At 37.7% G+C, this 16,807-nt stretch overlaps 1 protein-coding gene across 23 annotated transcripts in view; it reads right to left on the bottom strand.

Annotated features, from left to right (window-relative positions):
- PTPRM (protein tyrosine phosphatase receptor type M) overlaps positions 1-16,807 on the bottom strand; it is a 465,145-nt gene that overhangs the window by 4,776 nt on the left and 443,562 nt on the right. For 12 of the 23 annotated variants that reach the window (XM_087931096.1, XM_026699382.2, XM_087931090.1 and 9 more), the window contains 2 exons: positions 11,617-11,742; positions 10,450-10,613 (listed from right to left, as the gene is read on the bottom strand). In XM_087931096.1, the coding sequence (XP_087787222.1) occupies positions 10,450-10,613; positions 11,617-11,742 (290 nt within the window). Of the gene's footprint in view, positions 1-10,449; positions 10,627-11,614; positions 11,743-16,807 lie in introns of all 23 variants that reach the window. The other 11 variants (XM_087931092.1, XM_087931088.1, XM_087931095.1 and 8 more) reach the window with 1 other exon arrangement.

Below are 16,807 nucleotides of genomic sequence, written 5' to 3' on the forward strand. Positions count from 1 at the left end.
GAGGTAGTATTAAAGTAGAGTCCTGGAAAAAGATAGGGATATTTTTGCACGAGGAGCCTCGTGCCCCTTCTTCAATTTTGTTAACCTGGAGGGTGCTTATGGAAGCGTTAGCTACTCATGAACAACCGCTCCTAGCACCCCCCGAAGAAGGTTTGCCGCCTTACCATGCGGTACGTATATTGCCACCGACAGCACCTCCAGATAAATCCAGAGGACTGTCAGGCACTGAAAATACTTTGTCAGAAGATAAGAGTTTGCCTTTAAGAGTTCAAGTAGATGCAGTTACTGCAGCTATTCAAGAAGCAACAGATAGAGGGGAATTATCAGGAGATGATTTGGTAGATTTTGGAGTGGAGATTCAACTTAATCCAGTAGAAATTGGTGTGGATGTTGCTTTAAATCCGCAGAGAGTGTGGAAGCCTTTACCTCTCAAGATTTTAAAGGAAGTTAAGCAAGCAGCAAAAGAGTATGGTGTTAGATCGCCATACACTCAGGCATTGTTAGAAGCAGTTGGCTATGGAAATAAAATGATTCCGGCTGACTGGAGAGCTTTATTTAATATGATTCTAACCCCAGCTCAATATTTGGTGTTAGATCAGAAATGGAGACAGCTGGCAGTTCAAAGGGGAACAGCAAATGTTACTCCAGATCAGCTTTATGGAGCTGGTAATTTTACAACAGTAGAATTACAGCGAGATGGAATGCCAAAGGAGGGATTCATTCTTCTCCCACAGTTAATTTTCCAAGCCGTACGGGCTCTCCCTGACGGCGAAGGTGGTGAGAAGACCTTTACTAACATCAAACAAGGAAACAATGAACCCTATGAAAATTTCATTAGCAGATTGAAAGTGGCTATTGAAAGGCAAATTGACAATCAATTTGCCCGGAATGAATTGCTTTTGAAGTTAGCAGTAGAACAGGCAAATGCAGATTGTAAAAAGATTCTGAATCCACTTATTGCGAGTGGAGAGAGAGAGATTGCCGATTTGATAAACGCATGTAGAAAGGTGGGGAGTCAGACTTTTAATATGGAGACTTTAGCTCTGGCTCTCCAGGCAGGAAATGCTAATAAAGGCACTTGTTTCAATTGTGGGAAGCCTGGACATTTTAAAGCGCAATGTCGGGCTCCTGGGGGGGGGGGTCAAAGTCAGCAAAAAAAGAGATTATTGGGACAGGGTGCTCGTCCTAAATCAGTGTGCCCGAAATGTAAGAAAGGATACCATTGGGCAAATCAGTGCAGACTTCATTCTGAGGGAAAAAACTAGGAAGCAGGGATCGGGGCATTCTCCCTACTCTAAAGAGTGAAGTAATGTCCGAAGGGTTGGAACCACCAGAAAGAGGTAGGGATCAAATATGGTCACCAGCTACAAAAGGTTCAGCAGGAATTGATCTTCCATTAGCTGAGGATTTGGAATTAGGATATCCACATGTAGTTTGTTTAGGGTCAATGGATTTCTATGGACCGTTGCCTCCGGCTTCTGTGGGTCTTCTTCTTCCTAGATCATCGGCTCATAAGCGTAAATTGTTTGTGGTTCCTGGGGTTATTGATTCGGATTATGAGGGTCAGATCAAAATTCAAGTTCATTCACCTGTTCCTCAATCTTTGAAAAAGGGGATTGTTTTGCACAGCTTTTAGTTTTGCCATATCTGTCTTTGGGGAGTCAGATAGAATTCGCCAGGGTGGATTTGGATCTACAGATATGTTTAGTGAGTCTAGTGTGTTTTCCATCATGCAAAATGTCAAGGCTGATCAGAAACCAAAATTAATTCTTTTGGTTGAAGGCAGACAGTTTATTGGATTACTGGACACTGGAGCAGATGTTTCGGTGATTAGCGAAAGTGAGTGGCCTAGGGAGTGGCCGACGGATCCTACACCGTCTGTTCGAGGAGTCGGAGGACTTCAAGACGCACGGGTTAGTAGGAGGATTCTTTCTGCCAAAACAAAGCAGGGAAGTGCTATTGCACATTTCCAACCGATTGTTTTGCGCCTTCACGTTAACTTGTGGGGCAGAGATTTGATGCAACAGTTTGATACAACAGTTGTCATTCATGATGACTGAACACCCACCTGTGGAGTTATTAAAATTACAGTTACTCCAGCAGGAGCCAGTGTGGATAGATCAATGGCCTTTGACTAGTGAGAAATTAGTTCATTTACATGAATTGGTTCAACAACAATTAGACAAGGGACATATAGTGCCTACCACTAGTCCTTATAATTCTCCAGTCTTTGTTATCAAGAAGAAATCTGGGAAATTCAGATTTTTACATGATTTGAGAGGCATAAATTCAATTTTAAAGCCAATGGGCCCACTGCAGTGTGGGACACCTAATCCTAATTTAATACCTGATGGATGGAATATAAGAGTGTTAGATTTGCAAGATGCTTTCTTTTCCATTCCTCTGCACCCTGAAGATGTAGATTTGTTTGCTTTCACTATCTTGAGTATAAATCAGGGGCAGCCCGCTAAGCGATATGCATGGACTGTCCTCCCACAGGGAATGTTAAATAGTCCTACCATGTGTCAAATGTTTGTAGATTGGGCTTTGCAACCTTTCCGGAATAAATTCCCGGATTGGAAGGTTTATCATTACATGGATGATATTTTAATAGCTGCTAATATTTCTGATGCTGCAATGGATTCTGCTGTCCTTCTTTTAACTGCTATGCTGAAGGAGAAAGGGCTGATTGTCAGCCCTGAGAAATTGCAAAAGGAATATCCTTTTGCCTATCTAGGTCATAAATTATTCTTGAGTCACATTACACCTCTGAAGTTGGAATTTGTTCTTCCTGATCCTTTAACTTTGGTAGGTCTACAACAATTTTTGGGTCATATAAATTGGATCAGACCGTATTTGGGTTTAACTACTCTTCAATTAAGTCCTTTGTTTGAAGCTTTGGCTAGTGCTAAGCAAGCATCTGACATAATAACCCTGAATAAAGAACAGAAGGGAATTTTGTCATTAATTGAGCAAGCTTTGAGTCGTAGGTGGACAGATAGATGTTTGCCAGATTGTCCATTATCAGTGATTCTAATCTCAGAACGTAGAGTTACTGCATTGATAGTTCAGGTAAAAGAAAAAACAGCTTTAAGGATTCTGGAATGGATTCATTTGTCTCATACACCATCGAAATCCATAAATTGTATCACAGAACAGCTTACTGATATTTTTAATCGTGCTCGTCAGCGCTGCAAGGCTATTGCTGGTATGGAACCAGTAACATGTTATGTTCCTTTTGCTTTAGCCACCTGGGAACAAATGATTTGCAATAGTGAGTTTTTACAAGTTTTGGTAGATTCTTGGCCAGGGAAGTTTTCTTGTCATCCTCCAGCTGATCCTAGGTTATCTTTGTATAAATCAGTTAGAATTAATTTAGCTAATCTTTTTGTAAATCAGCCTATATCAGATGCTCCTACAGTCTTTACTGATGGAGGGAAAGTTTTTGGTGCTTGTGTTTGGAAAGATAAATCTGGAATTTGGCATACAAAAGTGACATCAGAGCAGAAGTCTGCCCAACAGGCAGAACTTGCTGCTGTAGTTTTGGCTTTTCAAAATTTTCAAAATCAGGATTTTAATCTAATAGTGGATTCTTTGTATGTATATAATTTGTTACCCTTTGTAGCAGGTTCTTATTTGTCTCCTGGAATATCACCTAATATTCTACGTTTGCTTTTGTTGTTGCAAGGATGTTTGGAGCAGCGTGTGAATGTGTGTTTTGTTGCCCATATCCGTAGCCATAGTAAATTGCCTGGAATTTTATCACAAGGCAATGCCAAAGCTGACAGTGCTGTAACTTCAGTTCTCACTGTCCAGCCATGGGACAGCCATAGTTATTTTCATCAAAATGCTAAAGCGTTAGCACATCAATTCAAGCTTACTGCTGCAGAAGCTGCTGCCATAATTCAACAATGTCCAACTTGTTCAAAGCAAGGCACGGCTATTCCTATGGGAGTCAACCCCAGGGGGTTGAAACCCTCAATGATTTGGCAAATGGATGTTACTCAATATCCATCATTTGCACCTTGGAAGTATATACATGTGACTGTGGATACTTATTCAGGATTTCTAATGGCTACTCCTCAAAGAGGTGAAGCGGTTAAACATGTCATCAATCATTGCATTAAGACATTTTCAGTCGCTGGTACGCCTCAAACTTTAAAAAACAGACAATGGTGCGGCTTATCGGAGCACAGTCTTTGATCAGTTTTGCAAACAGTGGTCCGTGGAACATAAATTTGGAATTCCATACAATTCCACAGGACAGGCTATTGTGGAGCGTTATAATGGCACGCTCAAGAACATGTTAGCTAAAATAAATAAAAAAGGAGGGAAGCTCCTGGGGCTTCCGGCAATTCAAGATCATTTAAATCTTGCTTTGTATACTTTAAATTTTTAAATTTGTCTGGTAACCCCCTGGCGCGCCAGCAGGCATTTTTCTTCCCTTCTACAGATGCAGTGAGGCCTCGAGTGTTGGTGCGATTCCTTCCGGATCCGGCATGGGTTCCCGCTGAGCTGATTACGTGGGGACGTGGTTATGCAGCAGTAGAACATCTTGGTCAAATTCGTTGGGTTCCTGGTCGTTGCATTCGGCCTGATCATTCACAAGCGCCTTCGCAGGTGCCAATGAGGGAGGTTTCGGAGGAGCAGGATGGCGTTCCTGAGGTTCCTGATTCTCAGGATGGCGTTTCCGTGGTTCCTGATTCTCTTGATGCCGGCAATCCAGGCGTGGCGCTGTGAAGGCTGGGAAAAGATGACTGCTTATCTGAGATTATCAACTTGTATGCAGCAGGTTCCTTTGGGGAATCGGACTAAATTAATCTGCAAACAGCGGCATCCTTTGATTTTTCCAGCATATTGGTCCTGGCATAAGGGTCAAGACATTCTTTACTCGGGACCTGATAAGGATATTATATCTTCAGCCTGTGCTACAACTCTGATTCTGTTTAATGTTTCTGTTTCAGACTATGGACAATATTGGTGTCAATTGGAGTTGCCTAAGTTACTTTACACAACCTCTCTTTCCATTCGTCTTATGCCTCCACGGACTCTAATACGGAGGCGGAGAGCTGCTATTATCTCAGAAACTAGAGACCTTGGTGATAATTTAAGGAAGGAAAATTCCTACATCAAGGACGTTCGGATTGCAGCAAAGAGTTTAAATGTAACTAATTGTTGGCTTTGTATGCATGTACCCACCTTTGGGAATAGCTATGAACTATAGAGATATTCATATTTTAAATAATTTTACTGTTGCTATGTTTAATGATACTGTTAAGAATATTAAGATGTTAAATGAAGAAGTGTCTGAAATTCGCCAAGTTACTTTACAAAATCGTTATGCTTTAGATATAATGTTAGCTGCTAAAGGAGGAGTTTGTGCTTTAATTCATTCACATTGTTGTATTTTTATACATAATTATGAGCCTAACATTACAAGAACTGTTCATGATATGGAAGACCGCATAACTGAACACGAAGCAGGGAAAGATGGCTTTGATAAGTCACTTTGGGCTTTGCTATGGGATTGGCTTCCTGACAGCTCATGGTTACGTTTATTGCTTCAATTAGTTGTAATAATTGTTATTACACTTATTATGTTATGTTGCTGTATTCAATGTATTCCTAATCTATTTCAAATGTGTGCCTCAGCTTTAAGTGTACGAAACCAAGTTGCGAGGGAACTGTGTATTATGCCACTAAAACACCCCCTATCTTTGAATAAATAAAAAAGGAGGAAATGTGGTAATATATTCATCATATTCTGCAAGTCCTCGTACAGTTTGCATAAGATCTGGGGTATCACAAACGCTCCTCATGGGGGCAGTAGTGCTTCTATGATGGACGTTTGGCCCTGTTTGGGTCTGCAAGCTCAGAGACCAGGAATGTGGGTAAAAGTTCACAGTACCCAGCCGAGCCATTCCCATGAGACCTTTGGTGCCTGGATATTCTCACGGGAACTTTATCACCTTTCTGAGGCCTGGCTGAGATAATGCTGCTGAGCTAATGTTGAGGTAATTGTTTTGATTTTGTACTTGCATTTTCTTAATAAATACTGCTACCCGAGTTCTCTCGGGGCTGGCAATTGCTCAGACGTTTCCCTGCGTCTCCCATTTTTCAATTGTCAGACCACCACATATATATATATATGAATATATATTCGTTTTCTTAAGTTTTCGCGGGTACTTACATGTATGGCATTCAGCTTTGTTCGGGTATTTTCCCACGTCATTGTAGTTGTGCTTTTAAAGTTGTAGCAACATTTCGGCAGAATCTCATCTGCCATGAATATATATTCATATCTATCTTAAAATTGAACAGCACTCCCTCAACAGAAAGGGAGAGATACAACAGCAACTATCTCCTGTTTACAATGCAGTCCTTCCAATGGTCCCAAGAAAGTTCCACACTCATTTACACTCTAATTCAGAGGATTCAGAGGATACAGATAAACCACCAAGTGGCTTCAACAACTCTCTGAAAGAGACAAATCTTCAGAGTGCTAATGACCAGATTACTGCAAAGAATATAAATCCTTCCATTCCCCACCAGTTTTATATATACTAATAATGTATACTATAGATATTTGGAGAAACTGTATTTATACCAAGAATATCAGAACCCAAAGTAGTTTATTGCAAAACTGTGTTGCCTGAGTTTAGATGCATGATTAAATTCAGCATTTATAATGATTTATCTTTGGTTATTTTTAGTTTTCTAGAGATTCGTTCTCATTCTAGAAACCCTGTTATTTCTACAGCTATTCTAATCAGCATCTTTTATACGGCACTTCATTGAAAATAATAAACCTTAATAATTACCAGAGTGCAGACTAGTTAGCTTGCAACTCTTTAAAGACAACATTCACAAATGGTTGATTTTCAAAGGAACTACAATATGGCACATCTGTCACATCCAGACAGCATGAAAAGAATGCTCCCTGCTGCCAAAATATTGTGCCATTCTTTCAGCATCTAATTAAACTAAAGTCATTTAAAAGGATTATGTTGGAGGTTTTTTTCCTGCTTCCTATACTACCTCAAAGTGCCATGCACGTGTGCACACATGAGAGGTAGTACAACCATTTAATATCATGAGTAATCAAGAGAGATAATATCAATTTGCATTTGAAAAAGACCTCCCAGATGTGATCTCAAAGCATTAATGAGCTAAACCTCCCAAAATAAAATATTATAATTTTTATTCAACAGGTGAGAAAACTAGAAAACAGCTTGATAAAGCTACTGGACCATGATCAGCTGAAAAGAAGGGTAATTTAAACAAAATCTAGGTAGCAGCTAAAAGAAGCTTATATTTCAATCAGGAAGACTATAGTCTGACTATGTACAGTACATGAATGTGACAGAAAGATAGAGAAACACAAAGTGAAGAAATACATAAATTAACATATATTACAATTGCAATAGCGCTTAGACTTATATACTGCTTTACAGTGCTTTCTAAGCTGTTTACAGCGTCAGCATATTGCTCCTAACAAACTGGGTCCTCATTTTACCCTCCTCAGAAGGATGGAAGGCTGAGTCTACCTTGAGCCTGGTGAGATTCCAACTGCCAAATTGCAGGCAGCAGAAGTAGCCTGTAGTACTGCACTCTAACCACTGCACCACCATGGCTCATATCATGGTTTGACCACCATTTATTGAATAATCCATAATTGGTTAGGTTCTCACAATGATTACCCTCAGAAATCAAATGGGTGGCTTAATAAAACATACCAAACAAAATTAGCATTTATTCTGATTTATCTTACACTACAGTTAGGAAGAAATGAGGAAGGTATAAAGAAGAACAGTTGAAATATTGGTGCAGTTTAGCCATAGTCTGATTGTCATGGGAAATGGTTTTATAAGTGGTCCAAACTACACAATATATCAATATATAATTTCCCATTATGTGTCTATTTTTTTTGTATCCAGGCATTTTTTTTGCGCGCGGGGGTGGGGGTGGGGTGGGGGCTCAATTCTTGATGACTGCAGGAAATTCTTTTAATGTTGGCCCCATCTATCCCTCTTATTATTTTCTTCTTCATCTCTCAGCTGGACAAATATAGTCATTTTTTCTAGTCCTTTATCCACTTCTATCACATCCCCAAAAGTAGATGAATTTCTCCTTGCCCAAAAGATGGTTTTAACTTTAATGGTTCTGAACTTTGTTGTCACAGAAATGTCCTTATCCTGTGTGATCTTGTCTGTCACAGCCTTTCTCCTTAAGATTGATCTCCTTCTCATTCCTCTAACCTACTTTCCCCCCTTTTTATTCTTAAGTCCAAGAAAAATCAATTTATCTATCACCTTTACTCACCTACAGTTAATCAGATGTCAGCTAAACAATCTTGTTTGCATCTCTGACAATTAACTGTGTTGATGTCAATTTAATGCTACCAAATGACATTGCAAGAACAAAAACTGATATTTTTTCCAGCTGAAATTCCAATCCAATATTACCATCTATAGAAAAAGTGACGTTCTATCATCATACAGAACATTGATTGTTTGATGCCTGTATGCTTTAGGTTCTCCATTCAGTACAGTATTCCCCACCGCCCATTTTTCACCAAGGATTACCAACCTATTGCTTGCCTGACCACTAGATGGTAGCAAAGAGTTAGAGCTTTTGATTTGTCTTGGTTGCCATCTACCATAATCTTTCTATCTTCCTTTAATCTCATTTGTGCCTATTAGATCTCCTCCCTGATTACTTCTGAGCATTTCTAATTCCGCTGTAGGCTTTTCTATTATTTTTCTGAACAGAGAACATTTTATTTTTTGTTGTTTTTCTCTTTTTGTTGACATTCTCAAATAAGGTATTTTTCTTTGTTCTTTCTTACAAGACCCAGAAGTCTCTATTCATGCTCTGAAAGCTTTTTGAATCTTTTCATCTTTGATATTTTTAGATTGTTTTTACTTCAATTTCACAATGTCTCATTTCTTTGTACAGCTCCTTAGACTCTCTAGTGCATAATTGATTCATTGTCTGAATCTGTTCCTTACACTGATCTTATATTCGTACTGCATACTGCCCACATCAAAGCTTGTTAACCCAGTCAGTTTCATTCTCTTAGGTTTAGCCTATATATTTGACATCAATAAATCATGGTCTCTTCCACCAGGCTCAATTGATTGCACTTCTCATTCTTCCATTTCCTATTATGTTGTCAGTTTGATTGCAGTGTTATGCATCCAGTAATGTCCATATGTATGTTGCTTGAAACAGATTCGGAAATAAAGAATTCTCTTTGCAAAAGTTTATTATATTATTTTCTTTGAGATTACATTATTGCAATCCATATCTTCCTGAATTCCATTTATTTATTACTGGAATTCTATCTTTATCCACCTCTCATGGATGGTTTAATTGCTTTTCTGTACTTTGCAGAAAATTGATCCTATGATTCTAGTGGTCCTTTCCAATCTCACGATATTATGAGTTACCTTCCACCCAGAAGTAATATTCAGCAGGTTCTGACCAGTTCTGGAGAACCGGTAGTGGAAATTTTGAGTAGTTCAGAGAACCAGTAGTGGAAATTTTGAGTAGTTCGGAGAACCAGTAGCGGAAATTTTGAGTAGTTCGGAATACCACCTCTGACTGGCCCCGCCCCCATTTATTCTCTGCCTCCTGAGTCCCAGCTGATCGGCTGGATCTTCTTTTGTTGCCCTGCACAGGAGAATGGAGCTGGAAAGCAGGTTACTGGGGTGGGGAGAGAATGGGGAGTTTACAGTATCCTTCCCCTGGAGTGCGTAGGAATGGAGATTTTACAATATCCTTCCCCTGTCACACCCACCAAGCCACGCCCACCAAACCACATCATGTCCACCAAGCCACACCCACAGAACTGGTAGTAAAATTTTTTGAATCCCTCCACTGTTTCTATCAATCCTTCTGAGCCTCCCTTCCCATGCAGTACAGGTAGTATACAATGTGACGCAGCAGGAAGAAGAGGGGATAAAACAGTGGCAGAAATGGCATATTCTTCCTTGCAAAGGAGCATGGTGAAATCCACCATTTTGCATCAAGCAATGTTAATACTGTTGCCTTTGGGAAACATATAAAAAGAGCAGAAAGACCACAATCCTCTCTGATTTAGTTCTCAGTGTGGCAGTACTCAGAGATTTATTACCTGTATTGAACAATTATTGACAAACGGATTGTCTATGAGTTTGTTAAATTGCTCTGGGCTATAAATTAGAAACTCCCCAGCCTGAATATTGCTTTTGCAATTATTTTACTTGGTGAGTTTCGGGCAAACTATCTGCTCTCTAACTCTTCCCTCCGCCAAATCCTATAAACCCCATCTGTACTATGGACAATTACAGCTCTGACTTTACAAAGCTGTAGTATTTGAATTAGATTAAAAACTAATTCAAATTCTAAACAACAGCTTCAGAAGAGTCGCTGATATTGATCACCTTAAGAGTTTTATTCACTCACAAGCAATGGACAACTGTACGGCCCTCTCCTCCATTGTATTCTTCCTGCCACTTGTCCACTTGACGTATGAGTTTCAAAAAAGACCGTTTCGATACGGGTGTGTCTCTGTACATAGGCCAACCCAGGAACTGAAATTGCTGCACCATTCGGTAGCCATCCTGGGGCTGTGGGGACCCAACCAACAGGTGAAGAAAAAAAGACAGCATTATTTATTCTGAGTTCAAATAATACATGCATTACAACCTTACATTGTTATAGAATATTGCTCCTTACAATGTTCTAAAGAAATTTACATTTCAAAGTTATGACTTTGAATCTCAGATTTAAGATGATGATATTTTAAACAGCTGAAAATACAGATATGCTGAAGTGAAACCATGGTACCAGCTGCAAGAGCCAAATATATGATTAATATTACGGCAATCACAGACTACCAAGCTGAAATTTGCAATATAATTCCAACAGCGTTGCTCTTTTAATATGCTTGTCATTGTCAAATTTCTGAAATGAACTTTCATTCTGATGACTGATTGTTAACATGCTAAATACAGACCAATTTGTTCAGAATAACTCTCCCTTACTTGGCATCTTTGGAAAACTGTACTTATCTATTGAAAATTTCTACTAATTTATAACAAAGGGAAGAAAAGAGAAAAAAATGTTTTCCAATTTTTCAGTTCTATTGACAGATACTTGTGATTTGAAAAAAAAAATCTGCAGGGTTATTGATTTGTTTACTCTGCAATTAATGTTCGAAAATGTTCAAAATATAAATGTATGTAACCTTAATTCTGTAGAATAAATAAATAACCTAGTAAGAGACCTGGCAAAGTTGCTCACTGAGTGTTCTTCATTCTTGTATGCTTTTATTAGGCAGTTTAGCACTGATCGGATATGGTCTAGATTTTCTAAATTCATCCAAATACTGGCAATGCTTTTGTTTCAGCTGAAGCTTCTAGGCTGGTTCTAATTATAGAATATTATATAGTCTACATTGCAGATGGAATATTTTATGAACACAGTGGACTTTTTATATGGAACACTTCCATCTAATAATAAACATTAAAATAAACAATCAATTAAATTTGAATTCCCTAAAATGTGAATGCAAACTATATTTTTATCCCTCATAAGAAAAATAAGTAAATAAATAAATAAGATCCTTACTCTTGATGCATTATAAATTCGAAATATTCGACTGATTATATCTTCTTCTAAATCAGCAGAAACAAACTCTACTTGAATAGGACCATGTCGATGAACACCATTTTCAGGCCAATATTGTGGACATAACTGTAGAAGAAAGAGATTATTTCATGTGTAATTGTATTATTTAGGATACAATTAGGACAAACTCAAGTGTGATTTTTTTAATGTGCCCATATGAGCTCCAAAGATCACAGAAAGTTGTATTTACACGAAAGGATGTCACTTCTTTTTAACTGTCTGAAAAATAAGATTATTTCCAAAGGTAAAAGGCAGGGGTGGAATACGACAGGGTTAACTACCAGTTCGGGATTTACAAGCTTCCCTGCACACTGAGAGCTGCGCACCTGTAAATCATCATCAGCACACTGGGTGCAGAGAAGCAGCCTTTGAAACAGCCCTCTTTTCCTGCTTTTTTAACTGCAGCTGTGCCTCATTCGGCAGCTGAAGTTGAAAAATCAGGAAATAAAGATCAGGTAAGAGCCCGGGTCGGCAAAAACATCAGCAGACATAGAACTGGTTCTATGTTTGCTGCTCTTCAGAGCTATCGGTTCTACAGAGGTAGACAGAACCAGTAGAAACCCACACATGGTAAAAGGGTATAATGCTTGTATATAAGTTTATATATTGATGCAACTTTACAGTCCTTCAAGAAAAGACCAACATTTTAAAGGCTTATGCTGTTTAATATATTTTGCAATTATATTTTTTTAGAAAGAAAAATGCAGAAATGATTCTCAGCCTCTGAGAATATAATCTACTTTACTACATAGACTCCAATGAAATTTGTAGTACACTTCTTGTATATACAAATACGGAATACATACACTGCAGGATAAAACTTGTATAGAGGACACAGTGTATATAATTTTACTTTTATTTAATTATTAACAGACTTGTTTTAACAAAAACAGTTAGAAGATTATTTCGAAAACTAAGATATAAATACATTGAATTTAATTATTAATAATTACAATTTAAGACTAAATGGAAAGAAGAACAATTATTTTCAAACAATTATTTCCAAATTATTTCCAAACGTCTGATGGAACAGAACTTTCAATCTTTTTCAAATAAAGAACTGGGAAACACATGCAGAAATTCTCTGTGGAAAATATTCTGCTTCTCTGGGGATATCAAAAAAAATCCCTTCCTTTGCTTGTTATAATGGGTATGAAATACATCTGTTTTGCATTTCTCAAGGTAACATTTTTTTCTTTAATCTCAACACTCCTGGATATCACCAAAACCTTAGTTGCCTTCTATATATATATAAATATCTCATTTTCCACTCTGATCATTTGTTCCAGCAGTATACTACATAGTGTAGTAATCACGGGGGATCAAAGAGATACTCTGGACCATTTAAATAGCAGATAATATTATGTAGGCTGAATCCTTCTTAATCCGTCCTGAATCTTCACTTTCCAATATTCCAGACATCAATTTACAAATGGTCTCAGGCAGACAGTTAAGGCCAAACAAAATAAAATAAACCCAGAGAACCACTGAAGGATTGTATTTGGCATTTAATTTATATCCTGCCTCTCTATTCATTTGGACATGCAAGACTAGCAATCAATAAAATGAATGCTACAAAAATAAAAATGGAAAGAAGTTACTTTAAAATCTTGCAAACAACAAGTAACAATTAAAAACTTGGTGAAAAATGTATATTGTGGATGATGCCCTGGAGTAAAAAAAGAAGGTGCATTAACTATTTCCTGAAGAAGGTGCTCTCCACCCTAGGACTAACAGGAAAGTGCCCTCTATTTCATGCTGGACAGACTGGGAACATTTTCAGACTGTAATGCTTGAGAAGGTTTTGCATCAGGAGATGTAGACCTTAGCCATTTTGGCCTTTAAATGTCAGTAACAACATCTTAAATGCTGCCTAAGAAGCAATTAACAAGCCGCACACATCTTCTGGCATCAGCATAATGCAATTCCAGTATTTTACATTGAATAGAAATGTAACTGATGCATTTTTCATCCACTACAATTTCTGGACACTCTTCAAAGGCATTGGCATATGAAACGCATTGGAATAATCAAAATTGACTTGCTCCAGGTAGGAACAACCCTTTTCTTAATTCAGAATATTTCTTGGCAAAAATTATAAATCATGCACATGGAAGATACCTTGTAGTTTCTTTCATGTGCATGGTCTGCTAGTATCACAATACAGAAGTCATATTGGTTTTTTAAAACATAATGCAAACTATGTACTTCTATTTTCAAGCTAGCAATAGAAAGAAAATGGAAAAGCCATCAAATGTAGGAAAAGAAGCTTTCACCTGCAAGGAGAACATTTGTAAAAAGGATATTTGAAATGTAAAGTATTTAGATTTTAAACATTTTAGTACTATGCAAACTTTCTGAAAAGAATTGCTTGCATAATTTTATATACCTCAATCAGGTCTCCACTTGTTTGCCTCCTTTGTAGTCCCAAATATCACAATCTTTCCCCATATGGAAACTGTTCTAGATGCTTCATAATCTTAGTTACCCTTCCCTGACCTTCTCCAGCTTTATTGTATCCCTTTTGAGGTGTGATAGTCAGAACTAGACCAATATATTACGATATTGGCATCTCTAGTTTCAATTCCATTTCTTATTATCCCTACCTGCAATTAAGCCTTTTTTTATAGTGGATGCAAGCTATGTTGAGAAGTTCATTGAATTTATCCTTACTCCAAGATCTCGTTCTTTTATTTAACTCTGATTCCATTGGTTTATGTCAATAGTCAAAAAATTTGGCTCCAATGTGCATCACTATATACTTGCCCACATTGGACCATTTTGACACCTACTTCCCTAAAAGAATCCTTTGGAGCTCTTGACAGACTCTTATTGTTTTTACCAGTTTGAACAATTTAGTATCATCGGCAACAAAGCTGTTCCACTCATCACCCCTGATTCCAGGTCAATTATAAATATGTTAAAAAGTACTAGAAAGGAGTGTCACATAGTATACGGGGCTTTATTCTAGCCCTATGCTGTTTTGCTTAATTCAGAAATGATTTGGCTGATGGATTAGAAAATGAGATTTTCACATTTTTGCATGACACAAAGCTAGGAGGTTAGCAAACACTTTGTAGGACTATTAAAATTCAAGAGGATACTGACAAGTTGAAACAATAGGCAGAAATCAGCAAGATGAGACAACAAACATAAAGTCTTACATTTGAGTAGGAAAAACCAAAAGCATGATAATAGAACAGGAAGGGACATGCTGAACAAAACTACATGTGAAAATAATCCAGTCTCATAGTTGTTCATAAGCTACATATACACCAATAGCATTATGCACTGGCAAAAAAATAAGTTATCCTTCGCTGTAGCAACATAAGCAGAGCGTCAAGAAGAAATCATTGTTCTTCTCCAATGCTGCATTAGAATCACACCTTAACTATTGTGTCCTGTTTTAGGCATCAGGTTTTTGAAAGGATGTTGATAAACTGGAGCACATCCAGAAGACAGTAATCAAAATGATAAGTGGCCTGGATGGAAAAATTACTAAGAAAGGTTGGAAGCACTGGGTTTGTTTAAGGAAGACTACAGGGAAACCCTGGCAGCTGTTTTTAAAGAGCTGACATATAGAAGACAGGAAAGAATAGTTCAGATCTATTTCACAAAACAAGATAAGACATAACAGGTTTAAATACAAAGAAGTAGATTTTCTATGGACTTCTTTTTTTTATAATAACAAGAATTGTTCAACAATGATACTGACTACCTTGGGAAGGGTCGGCTGTTTTAAATGGAAGGCTTTTAAACAGAGGCTTCATTGCCATCTGTTGGGAATGCAGCAGCAGCTATTTCCTGCAGAAAGTTAGAAGGGGTCTTTCAAACCCTACTTTCTTGGAATCTATCTGGCCAACCCAAAAAAATATTTCAGTGTTGTGGCCCACATGGGATACCTTCCTTCAATTTATACATCAGAACTACTTTTTCCCACCAAAGGCTGTAAACAATTATGAGCAAGGAGGGTTTGAAGTAACCAATCACACAAATAACTGTATAAGTTTTATGGAGATTTATAAGATTCTTCAGAAGAAGTATACTCAAACAACAACAAGGTAATATCAGTTATGTAAAAAAAATTATTTGAACAAAGTGTGTATATTTTCTTTTCCCACTTCATGCTATGTTACCCTAATTAACATTTTGGAACAGACATTAGTGTGGGAAACCAGGTTTAGTTGCCAACAGACAGCAGGCCTCCAAAGTTTTAAAAGGTAATGAAAGAAAGCCAATGGAAAGTTTAAAAGTTTTCCTGCTTTTGAATATTAAAAAAAAAAAAAAAAACCCATGGCTGAAAAGTCAAATGCACAGCTTGATCCTACAAGCCTTTCCTTGCTCACTCTGAAAATAACAGGACACAAGATCTGTTGCCTTTCGTGAATTTTCCTGGAGACCAGTGAGTGTGGTTGGGATACAAAAATATGCAAGTGAATGCCTGAAATTTATAATTACTTGTAGCAGGTGTGCTACTTGTGAACTTTAAAACAATAATGACAAAAATATTTCAAATGTTAAGAAAAGTATTTCCCTTATTTATGATACATATAGCACACAGTAGAGCAGATTCAGTTGTTAATGTTCTTCTCTTTAAACAGTGTTTCATTAAGCAGTACAATAAATACTTTTACATCAGAAATTTTAGAAAAATGGAGCAGTTTTACTTTAGTATGGGCACCCATTTTTCAACTCCAGCAGTATTTTATAAGAGAGTTTCGTCTTTCAGCTTCCAGGAACTGACTGACTACTTTTGATGTAGAGTTTGCTGCCTCTTCAGCTGGAAAGAGACAGGAAGAACACAGCAAAGTAATGTATGTAAGGCTAAAAGGAAGTGTGGCATTTCAGGAAGTCACACCAGCGTCATTTTAGTTCTAAATGCAGATAGCTATTGAGCAACACTGATGAGAGGCCACCTATGTCACACTTTGTCTCTTTCTCAGTAGCATAAGCTAGTGCATTTTCTTAAACTGACATCCAGCATCCCCAGGAAAATGTCCCAATGAGGATATGCAATTAATGGCACTGCTCCTATTAAAGAAAGGGGCTGACAGTCAGCAATGCTCTTTCTTTCCCCCCCCATCCCAAAGAAAGAAGCAATTATAAAGAGCAAGGTTTCAGCATCACAAAA

The sequence above is a fragment of the Pseudonaja textilis genome, chromosome 3 (assembly GCF_049901715.1).
Source record: "Pseudonaja textilis isolate UNSWEBS1 chromosome 3, rPseTex1.2, whole genome shotgun sequence".
NCBI classification, from domain to species: Eukaryota; Metazoa; Chordata; class Lepidosauria; order Squamata; family Elapidae; genus Pseudonaja; species Pseudonaja textilis.